This window comes from Siphateles boraxobius, unplaced genomic scaffold (genome assembly GCF_051911475.1).
Source record: "Siphateles boraxobius isolate OS27281-9 unplaced genomic scaffold, OSU_SipBor_1 1, whole genome shotgun sequence".
NCBI classification, from domain to species: Eukaryota; Metazoa; Chordata; class Actinopteri; order Cypriniformes; family Leuciscidae; genus Siphateles; species Siphateles boraxobius.
In genome coordinates this window covers 22,633,500-22,658,792 of record NW_027508699.1, presented here as the reverse complement: position 1 = coordinate 22,658,792, position 25,293 = coordinate 22,633,500, and the positions used below count along the sequence as shown (strand labels likewise).

At 47.9% G+C, this 25,293-nt stretch overlaps 1 protein-coding gene across 1 annotated transcript in view; it reads right to left on the bottom strand.

Moving 5' to 3' along the window:
• The window catches only part of cdh12a (cadherin 12a), an 83,919-nt gene that overhangs the window by 35,318 nt on the left and 23,308 nt on the right, over positions 1–25,293 (bottom strand). The window contains exons 3-6 of the mRNA XM_077229254.1: positions 20,305–20,599; positions 18,757–18,876; positions 10,521–10,688; positions 9,838–10,025 (exon numbers count right to left, since the gene is read on the bottom strand). Of these exons, the coding sequence (XP_077085369.1) occupies positions 9,838–10,025; positions 10,521–10,688; positions 18,757–18,876; positions 20,305–20,599 (771 nt within the window). The remainder of the gene's footprint in view (positions 1–9,837; positions 10,026–10,520; positions 10,689–18,756; positions 18,877–20,304; positions 20,600–25,293) is intronic.

The following is a 25,293-nucleotide window of genomic DNA, read 5'->3' as shown; positions in this document are numbered from 1 at the left end:
GGTTCCTCCGCCCAGCAGGGAGTTAGGATACTACAGCCGGTACTTCATCGTTCCGAAAAAAGATGGAGGGCTGCGTCCCATTCTAGATCTGCGTCTCTTAAATCGCACTGTAGGGAAGCTCAAATTCAAGATGCTCACTCTCAAACAGATCGTGTCACAAATCAGATCCGAGGACTGGTTTGTCACGATAGACCTAAAGGACGACTACTTCCATGTATCCATCCTCCCTCAACACAGGAAGTTCCTGAGGTTCGCTTTCGGGGGCGAAGCGTACCAATATCGGGTTCTTCCGTTTGGCCTAGCACTGTCACCCCGCACGTTCACGAAGTGTATGGATGCAGCTATAGCCCCGCTGAGGCTGCAGGGCATTCGTATTCTGAACTATATAGACGATTGGTTAATTCTAGCTCAATCAGAACAGCAGGCGGTTCGGCACCGAGATGTCGTTCTTGCTCACATCAAGAGGTTGGGGTTGAGGCTCAACGCCAAGAAGAGTGTTCTTTCTCCATTACAGAGAACCACTTTTCTCGGTGTAGTGTGGGATTCGACGACGATGCAGGCACAGTTGTCACCTGCTCGTGTTGCTTCGATTCTCGCCGCAGTAGATCAGGTCAAGCTAGGCCAGTCGTCCACTGTAAAACAGTTCCAGAGACTGTTAGGTCTCATGGCAGCTGCGTCCAACGTGATACCTTTTGGCCTCCTGCACATGAGACCGTTACAGTGGTGGCTCAGAACCAGGGGATTCTCCCTGAGGGGAAATCCGTTTCGCATGATCATGAGTTCGCGACGATGTCTTCGCGCCCTGGTTATGTGGAAAGATCCTCGGTTTCTGTCCCAAGGCCCGGTGTTGGGAGCTCCTTGTCGTCGCGTTATGCTAACGACAGATGCCTCTCTCACGGGGTGGGGGGCGATCATGAGTGGTCGCCCAGCTCGGGGTCTGTGGGGGGACCATCACCGTCTATGGCACATAAATTGTCTAGAGATGTTGGCAGTGTTTCAGGCTCTGAAACACTTCCTCCCAGACCTAAGGGGCCACCATGTTCTTGTTCGAACAGACAACACATCGGTGGTCTCTTATATCAACCATCAGGGGGGTCTGCGTTCTCGCCCACTTTACAAACTGGCACGTCAGATTCTCCTATGGTCCCAGGGGAGAATTCTTTCTTTGAGAGCTATTTATCTCCCAGGGTACTTAAATCAGGGGGCAGACATCCTGTCGAGGCAGGGGCCGAGGCCCGGGGAATGGAGTCTTCACCCCGAGGTGGTGGAGCTCCTATGGGAACATTTCGGTCGTTTGCTGATCGAACATTTCGATCTATTTGCTTCCAGAGAGACAACACATTGTCCACTGTGGTTCTCTCTCAGCCTGCCAGCCCCACTGGGGTTGGACGCGATGGTACATCCGTGGCCGAGGTCACGTCTGTACGCTTTTCCCCCGATCGCTCTGCTCCCGGGAGTTCTGGAGAGGGTTCGCGGGGACGGGCTCAGTCTTCTGCTAATAGCCCCGTTCTGGCCGGCCCGAGTATGGTTTGCGGACCTAGTGTCTCTCCTCGACGGCTCTCCCCTAGAGATACCGATCAGGAGAGATCTACTCTCTCAGGCGAGTGGGTCGATCTTTCACCCCCGCCCAGAACTATGGAGGCTGTGGGCTTGGCCTCTGAGGGGGCCCAGCTCATAGATTCTGGTCTCTCGACTGAGGTCGTTGAGACCATCCTCCAATCCAGAGCTCCCGCCACAAGGAAGTTATATGCCGCGAGGTGGAAACTTTTCACCTCTTGGTGTGGAGAGCGCCAGCAGGACCCAGTTAACTGCCCAGTTGGTACAGTGCTTGATTTCCTGCAGGACCGGCTCTCCACAGGGTTATCTCACTCCACACTGAAGGTGTATGTGGCGGCCTTGGCTGCTTACCACGACCCTTCGAGTGGAGGTTCTCTCGGGAGACACCCACTTGTATCTCGCTTCCTTCGTGGCGCCTTGAGGCTGAGGCCTGCAGTCCGCACGAGGGTACCAGCTTGGGATCTGGCCATCGTCTTGGAAGGTCTCTCCCTAGCTCCTTTCGAGCCCATCGAGGAAGTTTCGGAAAAGTTCCTTACACTAAAGACTATCCTTCTTCTTGCTATCTCGTCTCTAAAAAGAATTGGAGATATTCAAGCACTTTCGGTGGCTCCCTCGTGCCTGGAATTTGCTCCTGGTATGGTAAAAGCTTTTCTCTGTCCGAGACCAGGGTATGTTCCTAAGGTACCAACCACTTCGGTTAGACCTATAGTTCTGCAGGCTTTCTGTCCTCCGCCTTTTTTGACGTCAGACCAGGAGAAACTTAATCTGCTGTGTCCTGTTAGGGCTTTAGATGCGTATGTCCACAGAGCTGCCCTGTGGAGGAAATCAGAACAATTGTTTGTCTGTTTTGGGTCACCTAAGAAGGGGTGTCCAGCATCTAAGCAAAGGATGAGCAAGTGGGTGGTCGAGGCCATCTCGCTTGCTTACGGTTCGGCCCATCAGCCTTCACCTTTGGCTGTAAGGGCTCATTCCACCCGGAGTATGGCTGCTTCTACAGCTCTTCTTTTCAGCTACTCTTCTGGACGTTTGTGATGCGGCAGGCTGGTCCTCACCGCACACTTTCGTCAGATTTTATTCCCTTGACCTTAGCTCCACTCCAGGGCTCAGGTTCTCTCATCGGCTTGTGTCTCCTTATGACACACGACGGGGATTTGGTCGTATGGGGATGTGGGTATTGCGTTCCCACTGCGATTACACGCAGCGGTAGTCCCTGAAGGGGAACGTCCCGGGTTACGTATGTAACCCTAGTTCCCCGAAGGGACGGACGCTGCGTGTCCTGCCATACTCTCGGCATCCCCTTGGATCGCTTGCTTCAGTAACATTAGAAGCTGGTGGCTTGTGTATTCAGGGGATATTTATAGCTTCCTGGTCGGTGACGTCACCCGCTGTGACGCTCCATTGACTGATTTCATTCATGCTTCAGACGCGCTACGCTGGGGGGCGTTCCCACTGCGATTACACGCAGCGTCCGTCCCTTCGGGGAACTAGGGTTACATACGTAACCCGGGACGTTTTGATTTTGGCTTTCAACTGATTCCGCATTCCTTTCCTTTCCTTTAAAGTGGTGTACTGTCGCCCCTTGCATAACATCCATATCAGTCAAATCATGTAACAAAAAACAAGGAAAAACAAATAAACAGCAACAACAAAAAGATAAAAGCATATTGAGCTGTGAAAGAAATGCTGCTTCCCCGGCGACTTCCTGTCCGTGCGATCAGAGATGTATCGAAACACAGACAATAGGCTACTTTGGGCTTCAGATGTGCACTTAAATGGACAAATGCACTCAAAAATGTCAAAAAGACTGTCTCTGTGAGTTTTCACCAAGTTTTTCAGTTATGTCTTAAGTGAACATAAACAGTTGGGTAAGTAAGTAAGTAATCGAATGCTTGTCAGTATATTAGGTCTGTGCATTTGGTTGTAAAGTGACAGCAGCCTAATATACCTTCTGTCTGTGCCATTTAGTGTTAATCAAACAACAAAAGAAAACAAGAGTTCAACAATTCACTGCTCTTTACTGAATAACTTTAGTAACTTTATTAAGAATCAATTTGTAATTTAGAATAGCCCAAATAAGACTATACAGACTTTGATTTTTACATTTGTTACTTTATCAAATTTCTGTATAGGCTATTATTACTAGTAGGCTAAATTGTTTATTTAAATTGTGTTTTTTCTATTGTATTTGCCCTATTGTTTGTAATTTGTATATAGTATTATTACTGACTGTTTCAACTGACTGAAACTGCTCTGAAAGATCATATTAAGGCGTTGGGGGTCATTTGTTTTTCTTTTTTATGAACACATTGACAGGGCCCTTATTGACGGGGTTCTCGCATTGAAGGGCCTTACAACGTTTTTCTTAGGGCCCCCAGAAGTCCAGAACCTGCACTGCTCTTTAGCTCTCAATCCTCATTCATCTTAGCATATATTTAAATACGGACAAAAGAAGAAAGAAAAAAATTCTGTTGAAATACATGAAAAATAAATAAATATAAATGTTATAAAATGTTATTAATAAATAAATGTACAATACTGTTCAAAAGGGACAGTACGATTTTTAAGGAAATTCATAATTAATATTCAGCAAGGATGCATTAAGTTGATTAAAAGTGACAGTAAATAATTGTTCCCTTTCAAGGGAACTCGAGCTGCGTTTGAGACGCGGTGGGAACGCTCTGCGTGATTACGTCGTGAAGCACGTGTAAAATCAGTCAAATGGAAGCCCGCTACGACATAGGTGACGTCATAGACCAGGAAACTATAAAGCAACCCTGAAATCAGACCGCGACAGCTTCTGCACCTTCAGCAAGCGCTCTCTGTATATCTGTCCTTGTCTATTTATTGTTGTCTGTCAAGCCCAATATATCTATCATTATTATGGCGAGCAAGCAAGATTATAGACGGTGTGTTGTTCCCTGCCCTCGTTATATACGGGTGGGGACACACACATCAGCTTTGTGTTGCTTGTTTGGGAGTGGAGCATGCTCAGTCAGTCCTCGAGGGGGCTGATTGTGAGCATTGTATGAGTCTATCTATGAAGACGCTCCGCTCTCGCCGATCGTTCTTTGAGGAGGACGGTACGGTTTGCGCTCCCCGCGCGGGTCCCGCTGGTGCCTAGACACGGCGGCGATTCGCATTTTGGGGTTCGAAATCGGATCTGACAGCGTGGGTTGGGACGGGCCCCGCCCTATCTCAGCTTTCACCTGCAGATCCAGTGTGCTGCGATATCCAGTTCTGAGGAATTGGTATCGTTTGTGTTTTGTTAAGAAAAAGTGAACAAAACAAATAAAAATATTAAGAAAAAGGCAGATGTTTGATTTTTCAATAAATAGGCAGCTCATAACTCTGTTGAATAAAGAGGAGCTTTTAAAAGGAGGCTTTTCTAATGCTGTTGCTAGTTAAATATTTACTGGACAGCTGAACATTATGAGAGTGGAAATAAAAAGAGTTTATTAGATGAAATATATCTAAAAAAACAGGAAAACTCTGTATCTCAGCCTCCTCGTCGGGGACTACTAGTTTTTCCCTATCTCCACACTGAGGTGTCGAGATCGTGGAATAAACCGGTTTCTATTTTATGTGTTTAATACCCAAACGTCTAACTAGAGTAATGTTATGGGTATTAAGTATCATGGTATGACAGTGCCTTGGATTATAGAGACGCTTGCGAGCTTTCTCTCTCCCGAGTCGGCGTCATCATTTTTAACCCCGACGTTACCCACCAGCCATCTTTAATAATAAATACATTTTATTAGGCAGTACTGGTGGGTAAAGTATTTAAGGACATAGATGAATGTGAGGATGTCAGCATTGACTCTATTCGAGAATATATATATATATATATATATATATATATATATATATATGTTTATATGTATACGTTTTTCTGATATAAAAATAAAGAAAAAGAAAGATGAAAATGTCTGTTCTTCTGGACGCTCCGCTTTCAAGAAAACTAAACCTTTCAGCGGCGTTCCAGAGGTTTCTCCCACACCAATCTATGTTCCTGAAACTGGCATAGAGTACAAAGAAGAAGACCTGATGCCGAGGCTATCAGGCTTCTAAGGGTGGTCCCCTCTGGGGTAGGGACGGTTTTGAGAAATCGTTTCTCCTCGGCGCCCTCTGGGGTGCGACTCTCTGAGGAGGGTCGCAGCACTGCCAGTTCGGTTGTTCCCTGCCAGTTCGCCGTTCAGGGCACCGAGGTGTCAGCGTCCCCATACGATCCTCCGAGGAGGGTCGTAGAGCAGTCAGTTCGGTCTCCCTGCCGGTTCGCCGTTTCAGGGTGCCGAGGTGCCTGCTTTTTCCTAGGATCCTCCGAGGAGGGTTGTAGGAACTAAGCTAGTTAGAGGTAGGCAAGATCTGAGGACTGTCGTCATCTCTAATAAAGCTTAGACAAGAAGTCCTGTCGAATGAAAAAAAAAAAAAAAAGAGGGACGGTTTTGAGAAATCGTTTCTCCTAACGGCGCCCTCTGGGGTGCGACTCTCTGAGGAGGGTCGCAGCGCTGCCAGTTCGGTTGTTCCCTGCCGGTTCGCCGCTTCAGGGCGCCGAGGTGTCAGCGTCCCCGTGCAATCCTCTGAGGAGGGTTGTAGAATGGTCAGTTCGGTTGTTCCCTGCCGGTTCGCCGCTTCAGGGCACCGAAATGGTTGTTCAATCAAATCCAGAGGCCAGTCTCGAGAGACTGGTTCCCTTATCAGAATTTCTGGCAGCGTGGAAACTTCTGCCAAATATTTCTCTATGGGTCCTGCACATAATAGAAAAGGGTTACAGAATTCAGCTCGGTTCTCGTCCGCCCAGATTTCAAGGAGTCCTCCCCACGGTGGTGGACTCACAGCAGGCTCTGGGAATGGAGCAAGAAGTACTGACACTTCTTCGAAAGGGAGCTATAGAAAGGGTTTCTCCTCCCAGCAGAGAGTCAGGGTTTTACAGCCGTTACTTCATTGTTCCAAAGAAGGATGGAGGGCTGCGTCCAATTCTAGACCTGCGCCAGTTAAACAGCAGGGTTCAGAAACTCAAGTTCAGAATGCTTACACTCAAACAGATTGTATCACAGATTCAGTCCGAGGACTGGTTTGTCACAATAGACTTGAAGGACGCGTACTTCCATGTATCTATCCATCCTCATCACAGGAGGTTCCTGAGGTTCGCTTTCGGGGGCGAAGCATACCAATATCGGGTTCTTCCATTTGGCCTAGGTTTATCTCCCCGCACTTTTACAAAATGCGTGGATGCAGCTCTGGCTCCGTTGAGAGTCCAGGGCATCCGCGTATTAAATTACATCGACGATTGGTTGATTTTAGCTCAGTCAGAGCAGGTGGCAGTTCAGCATCGAGATGCTGTTCTGTCCCACATAAAGAGTTTGGGGTTGCAGCTAAACACCAAAAAGAGTGTGCTCCTCCGGGCTCAGAGGACCACTTTTCTAGGTGTAATTTGGGATTCGACCACAATGCAGGCACGCCTGTCTCCTGCTCGTATTTCTGCGATTCTCACAGCCGCAAAGAATGTGAAACTAGGCCAGTCACTCACTGTGAAACAGTTTCAGAGACTGTTGGGTCTCATGGCAGCTGCGTCCAACGTTATTACTTTTGGCCTTCTGTACATGAGACCCCTGCAGTGGTGGCTCAGGACCAAAGGGTTTTCTCCGAGGGGAAATCCGTTCCGCAAGATCAAGGTCACGCGGCTATGCCTTCGTGCCTTGGCCTTGTGGAAGAAACCTTGGTTCCTCGCCCAGGGCCCAGTGTTGGGGGCTCCTTGTCGACGCGTCACGCTTTCGACGGATGCTTCCCTCACGGGATGGGGGGCGGTCATGAGTGGCCGCTCGGCGCAAGGTCTGTGGCAGGACCATCAATGTTCCTGGCACATAAATTGTTTAGAGTTGATGGCGGTATTTCTAGCACTCAAATATTTCCTGCCAGACCTGAGAGGCCATCACGTGTTGGTCCGCACAGACAACACTTCGGTGGTCTCCTATATCAATCATCAGGGGGGTCTGAGGTCACGTCACCTTTGCAAATTGGCCCATCAGATCCTCCTATGGGCCCAGGGGAAGTTACTGTCGCTCAAGGCGGTATATATTCCGGGGCGTCAGAATGTGGGAGCAGATATTCTGTCGAGACAGGGGCTGAGGCCCGAGGAGTGGAGACTTCACCCAGAAGTGGTGGAGTTCCTGTGGGAAAAGTTCGGTCGTGCTCAGGTAGACCTTTTCGCATCATCAGATTCAACCCATTGTCCCATGTGGTTCTCTCTAACGCACCCAGCTCCTCTCGGTCTGGATGCTATGGTGCAGGTGTGGCAGAGGCTGCACCTGTACCTCTTTCCCCCGATATCTTTGCTTCCGGGGGTTCTGGAGAGGGTTCGCCGAGAAGGGGCTCGTCTGCTTCTAGTAGCCCCTTATTGGCCGACCCGAGTTTGGTTCTCGGACTTGGTGTCTCTTCTGGATGGCTCCCCCTTGGAGATCCCAATCAGGGTGGACCTCCTGTCTCAGGCCGGGGGCACGATATTTCACCCTCGGCCGGAGTTGTGGAAACTGTGGGCCTGGCCTCTGAGGGGGCCAGGCTCAGGGAGACCGGTCTTTCGACCGATGTTGTAGAAACCATTCTTCAATCCAGAGCTCCTTCCACGAGAAGGCTGTATGCGCTAAAATGGAAACTTTTCACCACGTGGTGTGTTGAACGTCAGTTAGATCCTGTTAACTGCCCTGTTGGTTCAGTTCTTGATTTTCTGCAAGACCGTTTCTCGGCCAGGTTATCTCCTTCCACCCTAAAGGTTTACGTGCCGGCTATATCTGCCCACCACACCCCTCTGGGGGGTACTTCTATTGGGAGAAACCCTCTAATTACTCGCTTTCTCCGTGGTACATTGAGGTTGAGACCTGCACTGCACGCTAGAGCACCGGCTTGGGACTTGGCCATTGTACTCGAGGGTCTGGCTTTAGCTCCCTTCGAGCCCATCGAGGAGGTTTCTGAAAAGTTCCTCACTCTAAGGACTTTATTTCTCCTTGCTATCTCATCTATCAAGAGAATTGGTGATTTACATGCTTTGTCGGTTGCTCCTTCATGTCTGGAATTTGCACCTGGTATGGTAAGGCATTTCTCTACCACAGGCCGGGTTATATTCCTAAGGTCCCACTGAATGTTGGGGGCCCAATAGTGCTGCAGGCCTTCTATCCTCCACCCTTTAATACCCCTGACCAGGAACAGCTTAACCTGTTATGTCCAGTCCGGGCTTTAGATGCCTACGTTCACAGAGCTGCCCTGTGGCGTAAGTCTGAGCAACTATTTGTTTGTTTTGGGTCACTCAAGAGAGGATGCCCTGCATCTAAGCAGGTTATGAGTAAATGGATAGTCGAGGCTATTTCATTGGCTTATGAAGCGGCCGGACAGCCTTCACCTATGGCTGTGCGGGCCCATTCTACTCGGAGTATGGCGGCCTCTATGGCCTTAATTTCGGGAGTTTCCCTTCTTGACGTGTGTAATGCGGCAGGATGGTCCTCTCCGCATACATTTGTCAGGTTTTATGACCTTGACCTCTCCACTCCTGGGGCGAGGTTGCTTGCTTCTTAGTGTGCGCAGGACCTCACACAGAACGGGCATTTGTCACTATGGCGTAGTGGGTATAGGGTTCCCACCGCGTCTCAAACGCAGCTCGAGTTCCCTTGAAAGGGAACGTCTCAGGTTACGTATGTAACCCTGGTTCCCTGATAGGGAACGAGACGCTGCGTTTGCCTGCCATACTTCCTGCATGCCCTGATCGACTTGCTTCAGGTTTTTCAGAAGCTGTCGCGGTCTGATTTCAGGGTTGCTTTATAGTTTCCTGGTCTATGACGTCACCTATGTCGTAGCGGGCTTCCATTGGACTGATTTTACACGTGCTTCACGACGTAATCACGCAGAGCGTTCCCACCGCGTCTCAAACGCAGCGTCTCGTTCCCTATCAGGGAACCAGGGTTACATACGTAACCTGAGACGTTTTCAAATAACTACTGTTCTTTTGAACTGTAAATCCATCAAAGAATCCCGGAAAATATTAAGTACACATCTGTTTTCAACACTGATGATGTTTCTTGAGAGCTAAATCAGCATATTAGAATGATTTATGAAGGATCATGTGACAATGAAGACTGAAATAATGGCTGCTGAAAATTCAGCTTTGCCACCATGAGAAAAATTGCATTTTAAATTAAACTTCTGAACAGTATTGTAAATAAACAGTAAGAAACAGCCACATACATAATCTTATTTTTCTGAGACCGAAAAGGACTAAAAGAAGCCATACTCTACCTTTTTCAGTATGACTGTTCCTTCTTGTGTGTTCTTATTGCTGTAAATATCAAACATGGAGCTCCCATCACCAGCAACGATGCTATATTCCACTTCAGCATTCTTCCCAGAGTCAAGATCATGAGCTTTGACCCTTCCCACCGATGAGCCCACAGGTGAAGATTCAAGAACACGCAAGTGAAATATACCTGTTGAAATTCACAAACAACTTTATCAGTGGTTAAATTCTCCACTCAGGAATAGTCATAACTCTATGCATTTAGACATCACAGTTAACAATAATCATCCTCTAATCACTTCAGGAGAGAAAAGTGCTGGAATGCTAATCACATTTGCAAATATTAAACTCTATGTAGTTGTTTGTGTTTGGCAAGAGCCCTTGAGGTCTTAATCATGGCCAATTATAAATCTGAGGTTCTTCTCGGGTCATGCATTACTGTTCAGTCCCTGTTTTAAAGAAAGCCCCTCTCTGCTATCAGTGACTGCCATTAACTGAATAAAACAATTCAAATAATGGACTCATGTTTAAGGTTTCCACAGAGCAAACCAGATTAAATTCACATTAAGATAAACCCCAGGGATAAACTGCTGCTGATATAGAAATGGTGACAGTATACTGTGAGCCTCAGGGTGTTCTAGCTAATGATTCCTGTACATCTAGAAATCTCTGTTTTTGAACATACTTTTAGAAAACCGCGGTGGGTTGTCATTAACATCACATAGAGTGATATTGATGGTAGTGGTTCCAGCTAAGCCTCCAAGCTGACCGCCCATGTCTTTAGCCTGTATGGCCACCTGGTACATTTCTTTAACCTCCCTATCCATATTAGGTAAGGCAACTCTTATGACCCCTGAGACAGAAAAAGAAAGAGAAACAGAGAGATGGCATGTAAGAACAGACACATTTTAGCAGAAAGAAAATGTCAAGATAGAGAATTAATAGGTTAAAAAATATTCAATGAAGAGTTTATTGTAATCAGCTAGTACTGTATAGATATTAGGCCTACGCATGAAAAAAAGTAGTTCAGTCTAATTTACATTCATGAATAATATGGTTTAACCTTTTGCTAATTTTATTTTTATTTTTGCTCTTGAGTTTGTTCTCATATTTAGTAACTTGCTATTAGGTCTGTATCCAGTATATTAAAGTATTTAATGAGTGTGCATGTGATGTGTTCACACAGAACGTTTTTTTGCTGTTAAACACGCAAGGTGTAGGTCAGTGGAACGGGAAAAAGCGGCAGATTTTTAAATGAAAAGTTGAAAAGTACCGCGTTTATATAACGCTGTCATGCTGCAAGAGACGGTAGACTCGAGAACAACCGTTCTCTTACGAGAGGTTCTCTCGTATTGCGTAAGTTTAGCTTACGCTACGGGAAAGATTCATCTTCTCGAGATACTGAAGCCAAAAAATTATCCTTAATTTTGTATAACTTGTCAACGCAGTGCAGCAGCTAGCAGACCTAGAGCAGGCCATCTCGCGTGCTCATTGGCTGCCCTGCGGGCAACTGCTGCAGCCTACCAGTGCGCCCGGCGTGACGTCACGCCCAATGAAGGGCGCCCGCGCCTTTATAGCGTCACAGCCCACCAGATAGGCGTGGCTTAGCGTATAAAATAGGGGCTGTAGGCTGAATTCTCTGATTTTTCGACTCTTCAGCGAGCTCTTCGCATCGCTGGATTTGAGAGAAGCCACCGCCGCCGTCGAACAGCGAACAGCCAGCTTAGGACAGCGCTGAGGAAGCCGGCCGTCTTCGCCACCTTCAGCCATCCGTGCGAGCTACGCTATCCGGCGACGTATCCTTTTTGCAAATCATTCTAAAAGAGCAGCGAGCGTCTTTTTAAAGATGCCTCGCACTTCCTGCGGCTCGTGTAAAGCCCCGCGCAGCGCCGGAGACCGCCACCTGATCTGCGCTCTCTGCCTGGGCCTGGAACACGCAGAGCTCGCCCTCGCGTCCGGGGGCTGCGAGCTCTGTGAGGAGCTTCCGCTGTCGACCCTGCGGGCTCGACTCGAAGCGTTCAACACCACAGCAGTCACTACGCCCCCTGTGGGACCGCGCAGAAAGAAGCGCCATTCCCTGAGACAGCCGGAACCTGTGGCCACAGCGACGCGCTCGCCGGAGAACCTCCCTCGAGCCTCGCTCTCGCCTTCCCCACCTCTCCTCACTGACGCGCAGCTGCCGCTTGCGAGCCTCACTGCCGTCACTTCGGAGGATGAGTCCGTGGGACACGCCACAAAAGACTGCTGCTCTATCCTGGCATCAGACAGCGAGGAATAGTCGCTTCACTCCGCCTCCTCGTCAATCCAGGAATCCGCCCGTACCCGCGCTGGAGCTGACGCGGTACTTATGCGCCTGCTGACGCAAGCTGTCGACCGTCTCGGGCTCGAGTGGTCGCTGCCGAAGGAACCCGCGCCGAACAGGCTCGACGGCTGCTTCCTTCAAAGTCGCCGCCGCGCAGTTTCAGAAACCAGGCCGGCTCCATTCCTGCCGGAACTTCATGCGGAGCTGACGAAGTCGTGGAATTCACCTTTTTCTGCTAGACTTCAGTCACAGGCCTCCGCGTCGCTCTCCCGAGTGGACGGCGCCGCCGAGAAAGGGTACACAGCGATTCCCCCTGTGGAAGAGGCGGTCGCAGCGCACCTTTGCCCGCCCTCCGCGAGATGGCGGTCACGGTCAGCCCTCCCGTCTAAAGCCTGCAGAGCCACTTCCGCCTTGGTCGGCCGCGCTTATGCCGCCTCCGGCCAGGCCGCGTCTGCTCTACACTCGATGGCTGTGCTTCAGATCCTGCAAGCCGACCTCCTCCGTGAATGGGATGAGAAGGGCCGGGACCCAGCTGCGGTTACGGATTTGAGAAGCGCGACGGATCTTTCTCTCCGCGCCACCAAAGCTGCAGCCCAGGCCATCGGACGAGCCATGACCTCTGGTTAACGCTCGCGGATATGAGGGAAACTGAGCGAGCCACCTTTCTGAACGCGCCGCTTTCCCCCTCTGGTCTCTTCGGCCCAGCGGTGAACGGGATTGTTGACCGCTTCACTATGGTGCAAAAGACCACGCAGGCCATGAACCTCTTCCTGCCGCGACGCTCGAGTTCCGCCACAGGCCGCTCTCGCGAGAGACAAAGCCAGCCTCCTGTACGAACCAGCACCCAGCGTCCAGCACAGCCTCAGCATCAGCCTTCGCAGCGACGTCAGGGCGGCCGCCCTAGATCGCGCTCAGACAGCCGTCGCAGACCGCCGCCCCCCAGAGGGCCTCGGCAAAGGCTCACGCTGAAGTCTGAGCACGCGAAGCCCTCCTAACAGCGGGAGAGAGAAGACGCGCGTGTCCCGCTGCGGCCGAACCGCCGTCAAAGTTCATTTCCCTGTCAGTCCCCTTCGAACAGGCTACTGCAGGGGTTCAACTAGCAGCCAACGAGCCGGTTTATTCACCCTCTCGCCTGCTCACAAACGCCGTTTTCACGGCGACCCAGAGAAATCTCAAAAAGAGTATAATGTCTGGTCCGGCTCACGCCGTCAGTGTTTTAAGTGTAGTGAATGTGCCCACGCCCCAGTGTTCACCCCTACACATAAGCACTCAAAATCCCGTGTCACTCACAGAGCACACTCTCATAAAGCGCAGAAAAGCCGCTCGAGTGTTGAATGTAAGAAATGTGTCCACAGGTCTGTGCCCACTATCTGCCCGCTCTGTTACACGATCAAAGAAGCTTATGAACGTAAGTCTCGTGCCCGCCAGAGAGCGCTCACGCTTGCTAACACAAACCTTCCCCCGGGTCCCGCCTGTGCGTTTAAGTGTTATCACGAAACACAGGGCGTTAATAAAACGCTCCCCATCTACTATGATCGGGGCGTCAGATACAGTTGTAAGTCTCGTGCCCGCGTGCGCGCGCTCACGCTTACAGAGAGCTCTCCCGCCCAGAGCGCTGCTCGCGCGTCAAAGTGTGGCAAAAGTATGTTCCCCATCCCTTATGATCGGGACATCTCACATAAGTCAGCCGGTCTCGGCTGTCAGCGAGCGGCCATTGCCCAGAACCGAGAGCGCGCGCGCCGCGCTCTCGGCTCCGGTTCAGTTTCACAAGCCCGCAAATGGCGGCGGTCAGAACCCGGAGGCCATTCGCCCCCTGGCGGCTCACATAGCTGCGTGGGAAACTATCCCAGGGATTTCAGAATGGGTGTTGAGCACAATAAAGCAGGGCTATGCACTTCAATTCGTTCGCCGTCCTCCGCGCTTTCAAGCCCGGACCGCGACGATAGTGAATGCGGAAGTAGCACACCTACTTCACGCAGAAATAGCAAAGCTGCTGTGCAAAGGGGCTATAGAAAAGGTGCCGCCTTCTCTGAGCGAATCAGGCTTTTACAGCCGATATTTTCTCGTACCCAAGAAGGACGGAGCCTTCAGACCTATCCTAGATCTGAGATATTTGAACAAAGTGCTTGTAAAAAGACCGTTCAAAATGCTTACGACCAGAAAAATCCTCGCGCACGTTCGCCCGAGGGACTGGTTTATTTCTCTAGATCTGAAGGATGCCTATTTTCAGATTCAGATAGTACCCCGTCACAGGCAATTTTTGAGATTCGCCTTCGACGGTCAGGCATATCAATACACCGTCCTGCCGTTCGGCCTGTCCCTAGCACCCCGTACATTTACAAAGTGCATGGACGCGGCGCTCGCCCCCCTGAGAAGTCAGGGGCTGCGCATAATGAACTATCTGGACGATTGGCTGATATTGGCACAGTCAGAGACAGAACTACTATCTCACAGAACAGTGCTTCTCAGTCATCTGGAAAGCTTGGGTCTCACGGTCAACTGGACCAAGAGCTCATTACTGCCCAGCCAGTCAATTTCCTTTTTAGGAATAGAACTGGACTCGGTGACCATGACGGCTCGTTTATCGACACAGCGCGCGCGCCGTGTTCGCCACCTAGCCGCATCTTTCCAGAAGGGCAGCTTTCTCCCTTTGAAAACATTTCAAAGGATGTTGGGCTGTATGGCATCAGCTGCAGCGGTGCTCCAGCTGGGCCTACTGCGCATGCGCCCGCTCCAACACTGGTTGAATGCTCGCGCGCCTCGCCGAGCCTGGGTGTCTGGCGGCCAGAAAATCAGAGTGACTCAGACCTGCATAACAGCTCTGCAGCCCTGGTTAGTGGCCGATTGGTACCAGCATGGAGTAATGATGGGAACCATCTCTTATCGGAAGGTCATCTCGACAGACGCGTCCAACTCGGGTTGGGGCGCGCTGTTCGAGGGCAGACCGGCCTTTGGCCAGTGGTCAGACCAGGAGAAGGGTTTTCACATAAACTGTCTGGAAATGATAGCGGTCGAGAACGCGCTGAAGTGCTTCCTCCCGTTTATACAGGACCAGCATGTTCTTGTCCGCTCGGACAACACATCTGTGGTATCCTATGTAAACCGTCAGGGCGGTGTCAGATCCAGAAATCTCTGCAATCTGACGGAACGCCTCCTTATTTGGTCACAGACGAACCTGCGCTCGCTGAGGGCGGCGCATGTGCCTGGCCATTTGAACGACGGCCCAGACAGACTGTCCAGGGACAATGTTCCCCCAGGGGAATGGTCCCTGCACCCCCAAACGGTCCAGAAACTGTGGCGCCTATTCGGCAGAGCGGAAGTCGACCTGTTTGCGTCAAAAGACAACGCTCAATGCCCGATGTTCTTCTCGAAGGACGAGGACGCGCTGGCCCAGGTTTGGCCCAGCCTCCCTTTATATGCTTTCCCTCCGGTCTCTCTGTTGCCACAGGTGATCAAGAGGATCAGGGAAACGCGCCACTCGGTGCTCCTCATAGCCCCGCGTTGGGAGAATCAGACTTGGTTCCCGGAACTGGCATGGCTGTCACATACAGCTCCGTGGCCGATTCCGGTGAGGGCAGATCTCCTCTCTCAAGCTCGCGGCACGATCTGGCATCCCCATCCAGAGCGCTGGTCTCTGCATGCATGGTTGATCAACGGGTACTCGTTGCCCTGCCAGAAGGAGTGATGAACATGATCACGCAGTCTAGAGCCCCTTCCACGAGAAGGCTCTACGCGTCTAAATGGTCGGTGTTCTCTGGATGGTGCACCGACAGAGGTCGGGACCCGCGGACATGCGGGGTGGCGCATCTGCTCACTTTCCTACAAGAGCTGTTGGATAAGGGAAGATCCCCATCCACGCTCAAAGTTTACGTGGCGGCCGTAGCAGCATTCGCGGAATCGACGCACGGCCAGTCACTGGGAAGACATGAGTTGGTCATCCGCTTCCTTAGAGGAGCTAGAAGGATGAATCCGCCGCGCCCCCCGTCGGTTCCCATGTGGGATCTTTCACTGGTCCTCGAGGCCCTGAAAGCTTTTCCATTTGAACCACTAGACTCCGTGGAGTTGAAATATCTATCACTAAAAGCCGTTTTTCTGACTGCACTGTCGTCAGTAAAACGTGTAGGGGATCTGCACGCGCTGTCTGTCAGCGCGTCGTGTCTTGAGTTCGGACCAAATGACTCTAAAGTCATCCTCAGACCTAGACATGGTTATGTCCCTAAAGTGATGGGCACTCCATTCAGAGCGCAAGTTATTTCGCTGTCAGCTCTCCCAGCATCTGACAGCGAAAGTGATGTGAATCTCCTCTGCCCTGTCAGAGCGCCGAGGTTTTACATTACGCGCTCCGCCTCCTTCAGGCGTTCGGAACAGCTTTTCGTTTCGTTTGGTGGGCGCGCCAAGGGGCTTGCCTCCTCGAAACAGAGCCTGTCCAGATGGATAGTGGACGCTATAGCGGCAGCTTACGCGTCAAAAGGCCTGCAATGCCCTCTGGGCATCAAGGCTCATTCCACGAGAGGCGTGGCCTCGTCGTGGGCATGGTCCAGTGGAATTTCTATCCATGACATATGTGTAGCGGCGGGCTGGAGCTCCCCGTCTACCTTTGTCAGGTTTTATAACCTAGAAGTTCCTGCCTTGCAGGCTAAACTGTTGTCAGTCTGAAAAGAGGTGTATTCTGCCCAGATCTCCTGCTCAGATCACGTTCATGACTCAGCTCTCCTGGTTGAGCTGCACTAAGTAGGGTATGTGCCATATGACTATACAGACCGGCGCGCTGCTCTGTATTCCCTATGTGTGCTTATGTACAAGTGATGGCCCGCGTGGCTGGCCACCTTATTTTTTCCACTTATGGGGTTCCCCTTAAGCTAGGGGTCTCATGTGGATGCTTGGCGCGCACGGCGTTGACAAAGTGTTCCCGTAGCGTAAGCTAAACTTACGCAATACGAGAGAACCTCTCGTAAGAGAACGATACTCGGTTACTAACGTAACCTCGGTTCTCTCTAGAGAGGGAACGAGTATTGCGTAACCGGCCGTGCTCACGCCACGAGCGACTTCGCTTCAGTCGTCAAAAAACCAGAGAATTCAGCCTACAGCCCCAGCCTACAGCGAAGTCGCTCGTGGCGTGAGCACGGCCGGTTACGCAATACTCGTTCCCTCTCTAGAGAGAACCGAGGTTACGTTAGTAACCGAGTATCGTTCTCTTACGAGAGGTTCTCTCGTATTGCGTAAGTTTAGCTTACGCTACGGGAACACTTTGTCAACGCCGTGCGCGCCAAGCATCCACATGACCCCGAGACCCCTATGTGTGCTTATGTACAAGTGATGGCCCGCGTGGCTGGCCACCTTATTTTTTCCACTTATGGGGTTCCCCTTAAGCTCGGGGTCTCATGTGGATGCTTGGCGCGCACGGCGTTGACAAAGTGTTCCCGTAGCGTAAGCTAAACTTACGCAATACGAGAGAACCTCTCGTAAGAGAACGATACTCGGTTACTAACGTAACCTCGGTTCTCTCTAGAGAGGGAACGAGTATTGCGTAACCGGCCGTGCTCACGCCACGAGCGACTTCGCTTCAGTCGTCAAAAAACCAGAGAATTCAGCCTACAGCCCCTATTTTATACGCTAAGCCACGCCTATCTGGTGGGGTGTGACGCTATAAAGGCGCGGGCGCCCTTCATTGGGCGTGACGTCACGCCGGGCGCACTGGTAGGCTGCAGCAGTTGCCCGCAGGGCAGCCAATGAGCACGCGAGATGGCCTGCTCTAGGTCTGCTAGCTGCTGCACTGCGTTGACAAGTTATACAAAATTAAGGATAATTTTTTGGCTTCAGTATCTCGAGAAGATGAATCTTTCCCGTAGCGTAAGCTAAACTTACGCAATACTCGTTCCCTCTCTAGAGAGAACCGAGGTTACGTTAGTAACGGAGTATCGTTTCACGCCCATCTAGTGCGTGTTTACTTTGAAAAACAGTGGAAAAATAGCACAGTGGAATGGAAAAAAAAGATTCTGTATGAATGGCCCCTAAAAGACAGTGGTATCCTGCATCTGAATATCTCCACTCTACTATTAAAAAAGTTATTAAAAAATATATTATTAGCCTACCATTTAAAATAACAGTTTTTTTTCAATCAAATAAATGTTTATCTGAAGGGATGGTTTTAATTTCCAAGAGTACTTATAGTGACATCAAAAGGGACATCAAATCTAAAACAAGAATAATTTTCAGACATTTTGAACACAGAATAAAGTGACATTTACTAAATAATTAAGTTAACTTGAACTCAATGAAACTGTTGCCCTCGGTTCTAAGAACAGCACGATTCTCTTCTGATGGACGTAAAAGACCTACAGCGATATGAAGAATTAAACAGGCCTTCATTAATCTGGGCTGCAATGCCTTTGTGAGCTGTATCACGAAAAGGTGAACCTCTGACATCCTTCAAAAGACGAATCAGTCCTAATAGCTCCCCTCTCAAAGAAGCTACTTTTTGATCAGAAGATGATGTCATGACACAAGGTGAATAAAATGCCAATGTCAATGCCGTAGAAAGGCGGTGAGTTCAACTCAATAGAATGCAAAATATCATGTATTAAATATAACAACCACCCAAAAATCAACTATTACTCACCTGTCTTGGGGTCAACAGAAAAGTAGGGCTGCCCATGAAGAATGCTGTACACAATCCGCGCGCTGTTTCCATAAGTGGGATCATCAGCATCAGTGGCGGTTATTTGAGTCACACATGTGCCTGATCATGAAAGAGATAAGAATTTAAAAAAATAAATAATGATGTATACTGACTATATTAATAATCCTGAGATACTTTCCTTAAAAGAAAAATTAAATGATCATACTGCAATTGTAAATAGGCATGCATTGTGTAACAGATTTATGGGTTATGTTTGTCTCAATTTGTTTAATCATGTGTCAGCCAGAGGAGAAAGGACTCCTTGCTGAGTCTTGGATCCTCCAAGGGTTTCTTCCACATCAGCTTAAATATCTCAGAGAGTTTTTCCTTGTCAGTGTCGCTTATGGCTTGCTCACTGGAAGTTGTAAAGTAGTATACTTTGTTAAGCTGCTTCAGAACAACGTTTATTAAAAGCAGCAGTATACAAAGATAAATAATGATAGGTTTTATATCTTTAATATACATTTGTACTTCATATTAGATTCCACTATGATGTAAATATGAATATATGAAAAGCAGAAGAATGACATAGCACAAAGGCATTTTCTCTCATTCTTTGCATTTTTTAGTCCAAATGTTGCATTTAATGTTTTAAGAAATTAAGTTGTTATGAAATAAAAAATCAAATTTGTCATAACTCGACCTTCAGGAAAAAACAATTCTCTGGTGATATATGCCAGACTTCTCCAATAATTTAGTTTGCTTAAACCCCAACCCTTAACAATCGACTGCAAGTTTTTGTATTCTTTTGAGTGCAATGCCCACATTATAAAATCCAATCAACAATTAATTGATAGAACCAAGTCCTCACCCATTTTTTTTTTATTTTTTTTATTTGTGTTACTGTTTCATAACAAATTTAAAGCAGTAGCCTATACATTGCTATTCTTCATACTTTTTAAACTAACCAAATCATATATTTTCTTGCAAATGTACACTATTAAAAAAATATGAGTATAGGCTGCATAGATGTTCATCTATTGCACTAGGGTGCTAATCTAAAAATGGCATTGAAAGTGATCAATTCAAAATGTTGTTTAGAAATTTAATAGTCAGAATAATTGAGAACTGTGAATGGGGAAACGCAGTGTTCAACTAGGAAAACGCAGTGTTCAACAACATTTGGGATTAGTTGTCTGGCCAGCTGGCCTCCAAGCCTGGACAGCTGAAAAGAAGCCCAAACGCCTTCTAAAACCATCAAAACAGACCAGCTTAACCAGCTTGGCCAGGCTGGGAGACAGACTAGCCACCTTAGGCTGGTTTAAGCTGTTTTTGCAGCAAGGATAAATCATTCAGTGCAGTTAATTACTAGCAGCAACAGACTAATGTTTACATCTTTCATTGACCTTGAATATGTATATGAACAATAAAGAAGAAGAGTTCAGATCATAAGACGTACTTAAAAACAACATGCTTTGAGTCCAAGATTTTCCCTCAGTATCAAACAATCAACCATCTGGGACATACAGTAATGAGAAGTGAACTCACCGATGGGTGACATCTCTGGGACGCTGGCCGAGTATGGGCCCTCCAGGAACTTTGGCTCATTGTCATTGATGTCCTGGACTTTGATAATAAACTCTGACTCGGGCTCTAAGGGTCTGCCCGTGAACACGTCCACAGCCTGCGCTCTCAGTATGTAATAAGGCTTCTCTTCTCTGTCCAGGCTCCTTAAGGCATGGATGTCTCCGGTGCTTGGCTCGATGGTGAAAATAGAGCCAACTCCTTCACCTGAGAGAGTATACTTCACCATACTATCTCCCTTATCCAGGTCAGAGTGAAGCTGAAATGTGAAAAGAGACATGAGAAATCTCACTGGGAGCCGGTGAGTAAATTATTACTAATTACTGTAATTTAACAAACAGTAAACATATGCAAATATATGCAAATACAAAATCAGCAAACAAAAACAGGAGACATTTGTGTTACAAGACATAATCATTTTTAAACACAAATGTAGGATATCCAATGATAATTTTATTTTAATCCATTTACTTCAGATTTGGCCTCCTATTTCAATCTCTGATCATGTGACTACGTGTTGGCTAACATGTGGGTGGGATATCATTACCCGTACAAATTTGAGCATGTCCAAAAAGGATTGATGTGAATAACCTCCATTATTTATTTTCTGTTAGCGGCTCAACAACATAAATTTATTAACAGCATGGATATTCTTCAGCTGAAAATGGCTTTACTGGAGGTTTATAGAATTTTCTTTTTTCATACAAGATAAAAACAAAACAAAAAAACTACTAAATAAAATATTACAAGACATAAGGATCTTAAGATAATAAAGTGTTGAGGGAAACCGTTATCTTTTCAACTCAGAGGAAGCGTAATGAAACACCAAATTTATCAACTGGCGAAACAGAGTTTGATCCTCTGACTCGAAAGGAAGGATAGTTTGAAGTTATCGAATTAATACTCTGAAGTGAAAAATAAATCACTGATGTAATGTGAAAGGATGTGAAAGTATTGAAAGAGCTAATCTGTGTCAAGTTACAGTTCATTACAGTTCAATATCACTAATCTTTTATGAATGCTAATGAGGCCAATAAATTAAGAGTACACTATCCTGAAATGGTGACCGCCAATGGCTGTATAACAGTACATGGTCTCACAAAATGTGTTTAGAGGTAAGGACAATCCTGAGTGTTGACAGTAAAATACACAGAAAAAAGGCAAGGCTATCAAGAAGAGTTATTTTCGACTGAAAAGGTCATACTTGGAAAGAAAATGTGACAGTGGGGTAATATATCCTCACTGCAAAGGGCAAACAAGAAGTGTTTCTTGCTACACATGGAAAAATAAAGACAAAAAGAAAACTTGCAGACATTTGATATAGTAAATTGGTAAATTTGTCAGCTGTAAAGAAATCTCATGAGTTGAGAAATTCGAGCCCGTTCTCATCCTTTGGCGGCATATGTGACGCCATATGACAAAACGGCGAAATACTACGCACATGGCACCCTTTAGCGTGAATATAACACGCGAACCCAAGGCGTCATAAAGTTGACTGGCATCCTTTAGCGTGAATATGAGACGCAGACCCTACCCCACACCTAAACCTACCCATCACAGTGCGTGTTATATTGACGATAAAGGGTGCCATGTGCGTAGTATTTTGCCGTTTTGTCATATGGCGTCACATATGACGCCAAAGGATGAGAATGCGTTAGAAATTCTCTGATTGCTAGAATTAAAAAGATTGCGATTCTTAAAATCCACTTTAGTGTAATTGTTGGTGTATCTGCAATAATAATTGTAATGTATTCACAACATAATTGTAGTAACTCTGCAAAACATTCAAATTAGAATCCAATTAAAGGCTTTCTCGGAGTCTGCACCACATTATTTGACCACAACCAGCAAATAGGCCGGTCGGATTGTTACAACAGTTAGCACACCAAGTAATATGATCCAGTATTTTTCTACAATTGGCTCCTACTGAGAAGGATCAATCATTTAACTGAGCACTCAACATTCTCAACCATTAATTCAGACTGACCCCTTCATTTTTAATCAGGAGATAACTGAACTGAGAGAAGCCTATAATGCACAATGCACAGTGTAAACACACAGCACACTTTCCTTTTCTTTCTTGCTCTAATTAAACTTTTCCTGTCATGTAATTTTGATGTAACATGTCATGTGTGGTGTCACTTTAATTGTAGCAGCAGCTCAAACATTATGTGATGGAATGTGTTATAATTTCCCATGGTGCCAGCTCTGATCACAGTCTTCTCCAAGTAATAATTACAGCTATGGCAGGTGTGAAGCCACAATTGCAAAGTTTAAAGTGTTATGATCTAATGAAAATGTACCAAGACCTACAATGTGTAGTTCGCAGTGTGTCAGGCAGTGAATCTAAAATTTCTTCACACATCAGTGCTGGGGAATAACTAGCAATACTAAATTAACTGCACAATTAATTTATCTAAATTTGCACAACAATTATTCAGGAATCAAAATAAGCTTCACAGCAATAATAAAACAGGCTCTCTTGCATTGTTTCATTTTAACAGACTGTTTCATCTTAATTAATTTTATTCACATGGTTGAAAATGATAAAATAACAGTGATTATAAAATATTAACTATAACAATATCAGCTTGCTCATTTGATGCCAACATGCGCATCATCCATGTATAAGTAGCCTGTAAGCCATATTCTTCCAGTGACCCAAGTTAAAGGAGGTAATAGCCAACAAACTCTATTTATAGTGACAGGCTAACATGTTTGTTTGCAATTAAAGCTTTATTAGCTCTTTCTACTGCTGTTCTCAGGTTATATAAATCAGAGGTTACAGGCAAGGCTCTTCCATGACATTTGACTGATCTTGAGTTTAGAAGAGCGAGTTGTTTTTCAATGTGTTGCAGCCACAGAACTAGAGGTGGCATGTGGTTGTGAACAGGCCTGTGACAAGCCCCAGTCTCCAGATGTACATTCGCACAGACAGCTCTCAGTTAGGCCACACTGATTGCACTGGCATTGAATGCAGACTATTCAATTTAACTCTGATCCCATTTAAGCTGAAGGTGCTCAATTCCAACCTCTTTTGTAGAGGACCTTGATATTGAATTTTCATCCTGGGATACAATATGGAGCCCTTTTAACCTTCTCCCTTTGCTGTGAATACTAATTCAATGGTTTCAGATTATACCATCCACATTTTTATTTTTGACAATGTAACAATTTTGGTGCATAAGAAGATGTCCCATAAACAGAAAAGATGATGTTGTGTCGACAGATTGTCAGTGTGTTTGGTTGGTGTAAAACCAGTTTTCTGAAATTTAAAGCAAAACTATGTCGTTTTTCAACCTTTATTATATATTTCCAAGACCCTTGAGATGGTACATCGACTTAAAATAGGTTGAATGACATGTCTGCCGCAGCCTGACAGTGTCTGTATCCCTTTTACTGGCTCTATGTAACTTCGGGTTCCCTTTCGTTGTCACTCCGAGTTACGTCGGATGACGACGAATGGGGTTTCGCTTAGAACACCTATCGACTTCGAGTATTACAAAACGAGCCAATGGCAAAGAAATGCCATGGGTCTGCGGAATTTGCATGGCGTAACTCCGCCCCACCTCGTGGGTATAAAAGGAGGAAGCCGGCAACAAGCAGATATGTTTTCGCTTCGGAGCCAAGAGTATTTCTTCACTCCACAGTCATCTCTGACTTCGCTCTATGAGACGAGCTTCTCTCTCCGGTGTTGGTGTGACGGCGATCTGCAGCGAGCTCACAGTGCCTGCTGATCTGTGCAGTAATCTGCCAGTGTGTGTGTGTCTCCCTGTGCGCTTCAACATCGCAGAGTTTTTTCTCTCCTCTCATAAAAGAGCTCGCACGCGGCACGTCTTTTTAAAGGCGGCTCGCCCGTGCATTTCTGGTTGCAGCGGACTGGTATCGGACTCTGATGGGCACGAGCGCTGTCTAGTGTGTTTGATCATGCTTGAACAGTGCTCGTGGGTGACTCATGTTCTCGCAAGGGAACGTGATCATCGCGTCATATATAGGTCGAGACTCGGTGAACTCGCAAGAGTGAGAGTCCCCTCATCCACCCCCCGATCTTCGGCGGGTGGCCAGGGTGACCTGAGGGTTACGGTCTGGAACAAGGCACCGACTATGTGTCCGTGACCCCAGCCCCCCTCTTCAATGACGGTGCCCGCTAGTGAACTGCTGATTCCCGCGAGTCTACCCTCTGGTGGCCCGCGTGTTTCAGTTGAAGCTACAGAGGAAGATGCCATGTCTGTTGCAGCATCACTAGGTGGGCTTGAGTCTTCTGGAAGTGAGGGCTCGTCACAGCTGCCACCTTCCGGTGTGCATACGGCTGTGCCTGAGTCTGATCCGGAGATGACGGCCATGCTTTCCTGGGACGATTGGTTTTGGGTAAAGCCGCCGACCCTCGTCCGCGGCAAACCCCAATACCTCTCTTCCCGGACGTGCATGATGAGATCTCGAAGTCCTAGAAGACCCCCTTGTCTCCTCAGGACCGCTCGCTGATCTCATCCGCCTTTCCTCCCCTCGATGGGGCCGCTGCTCTTGGGTACACTGGGGTTCCCCCGGCTGAAATCTCTGTTGCGATGCTATGTGTCCTCAGAGTGCTTCTTCTCGGCGCAATCCTAAGTACCCGCCCGTGGCCTGTAGTTTTTCGTTTACGCTTGTGGCGAGATCCTGTAGTGCCACGGGACTAGCAGCCGCCTCACTGCATGCCATGGTCATTCTGCTGGTCCACCTGACCCAGATGCTCATGGACCTGCACGAGGGCGGGACTGACCCAGGGCTCTTCACTGAGCTGCGCGCCGTCACTGACCTTGCTCTCCGAGCGACGAAAGTGCCCGTACGCTCCCTGGGTCAGGTGATGCTCACCATTCTGTGGCTGAACCTGTCTGATGTGCTGGATGTCGCGCGGACCCGTCCGTCCGACATTCCCATATCCCAGGTCGGCCTCTCCGGCGGTGCGGTTGAGGGCTT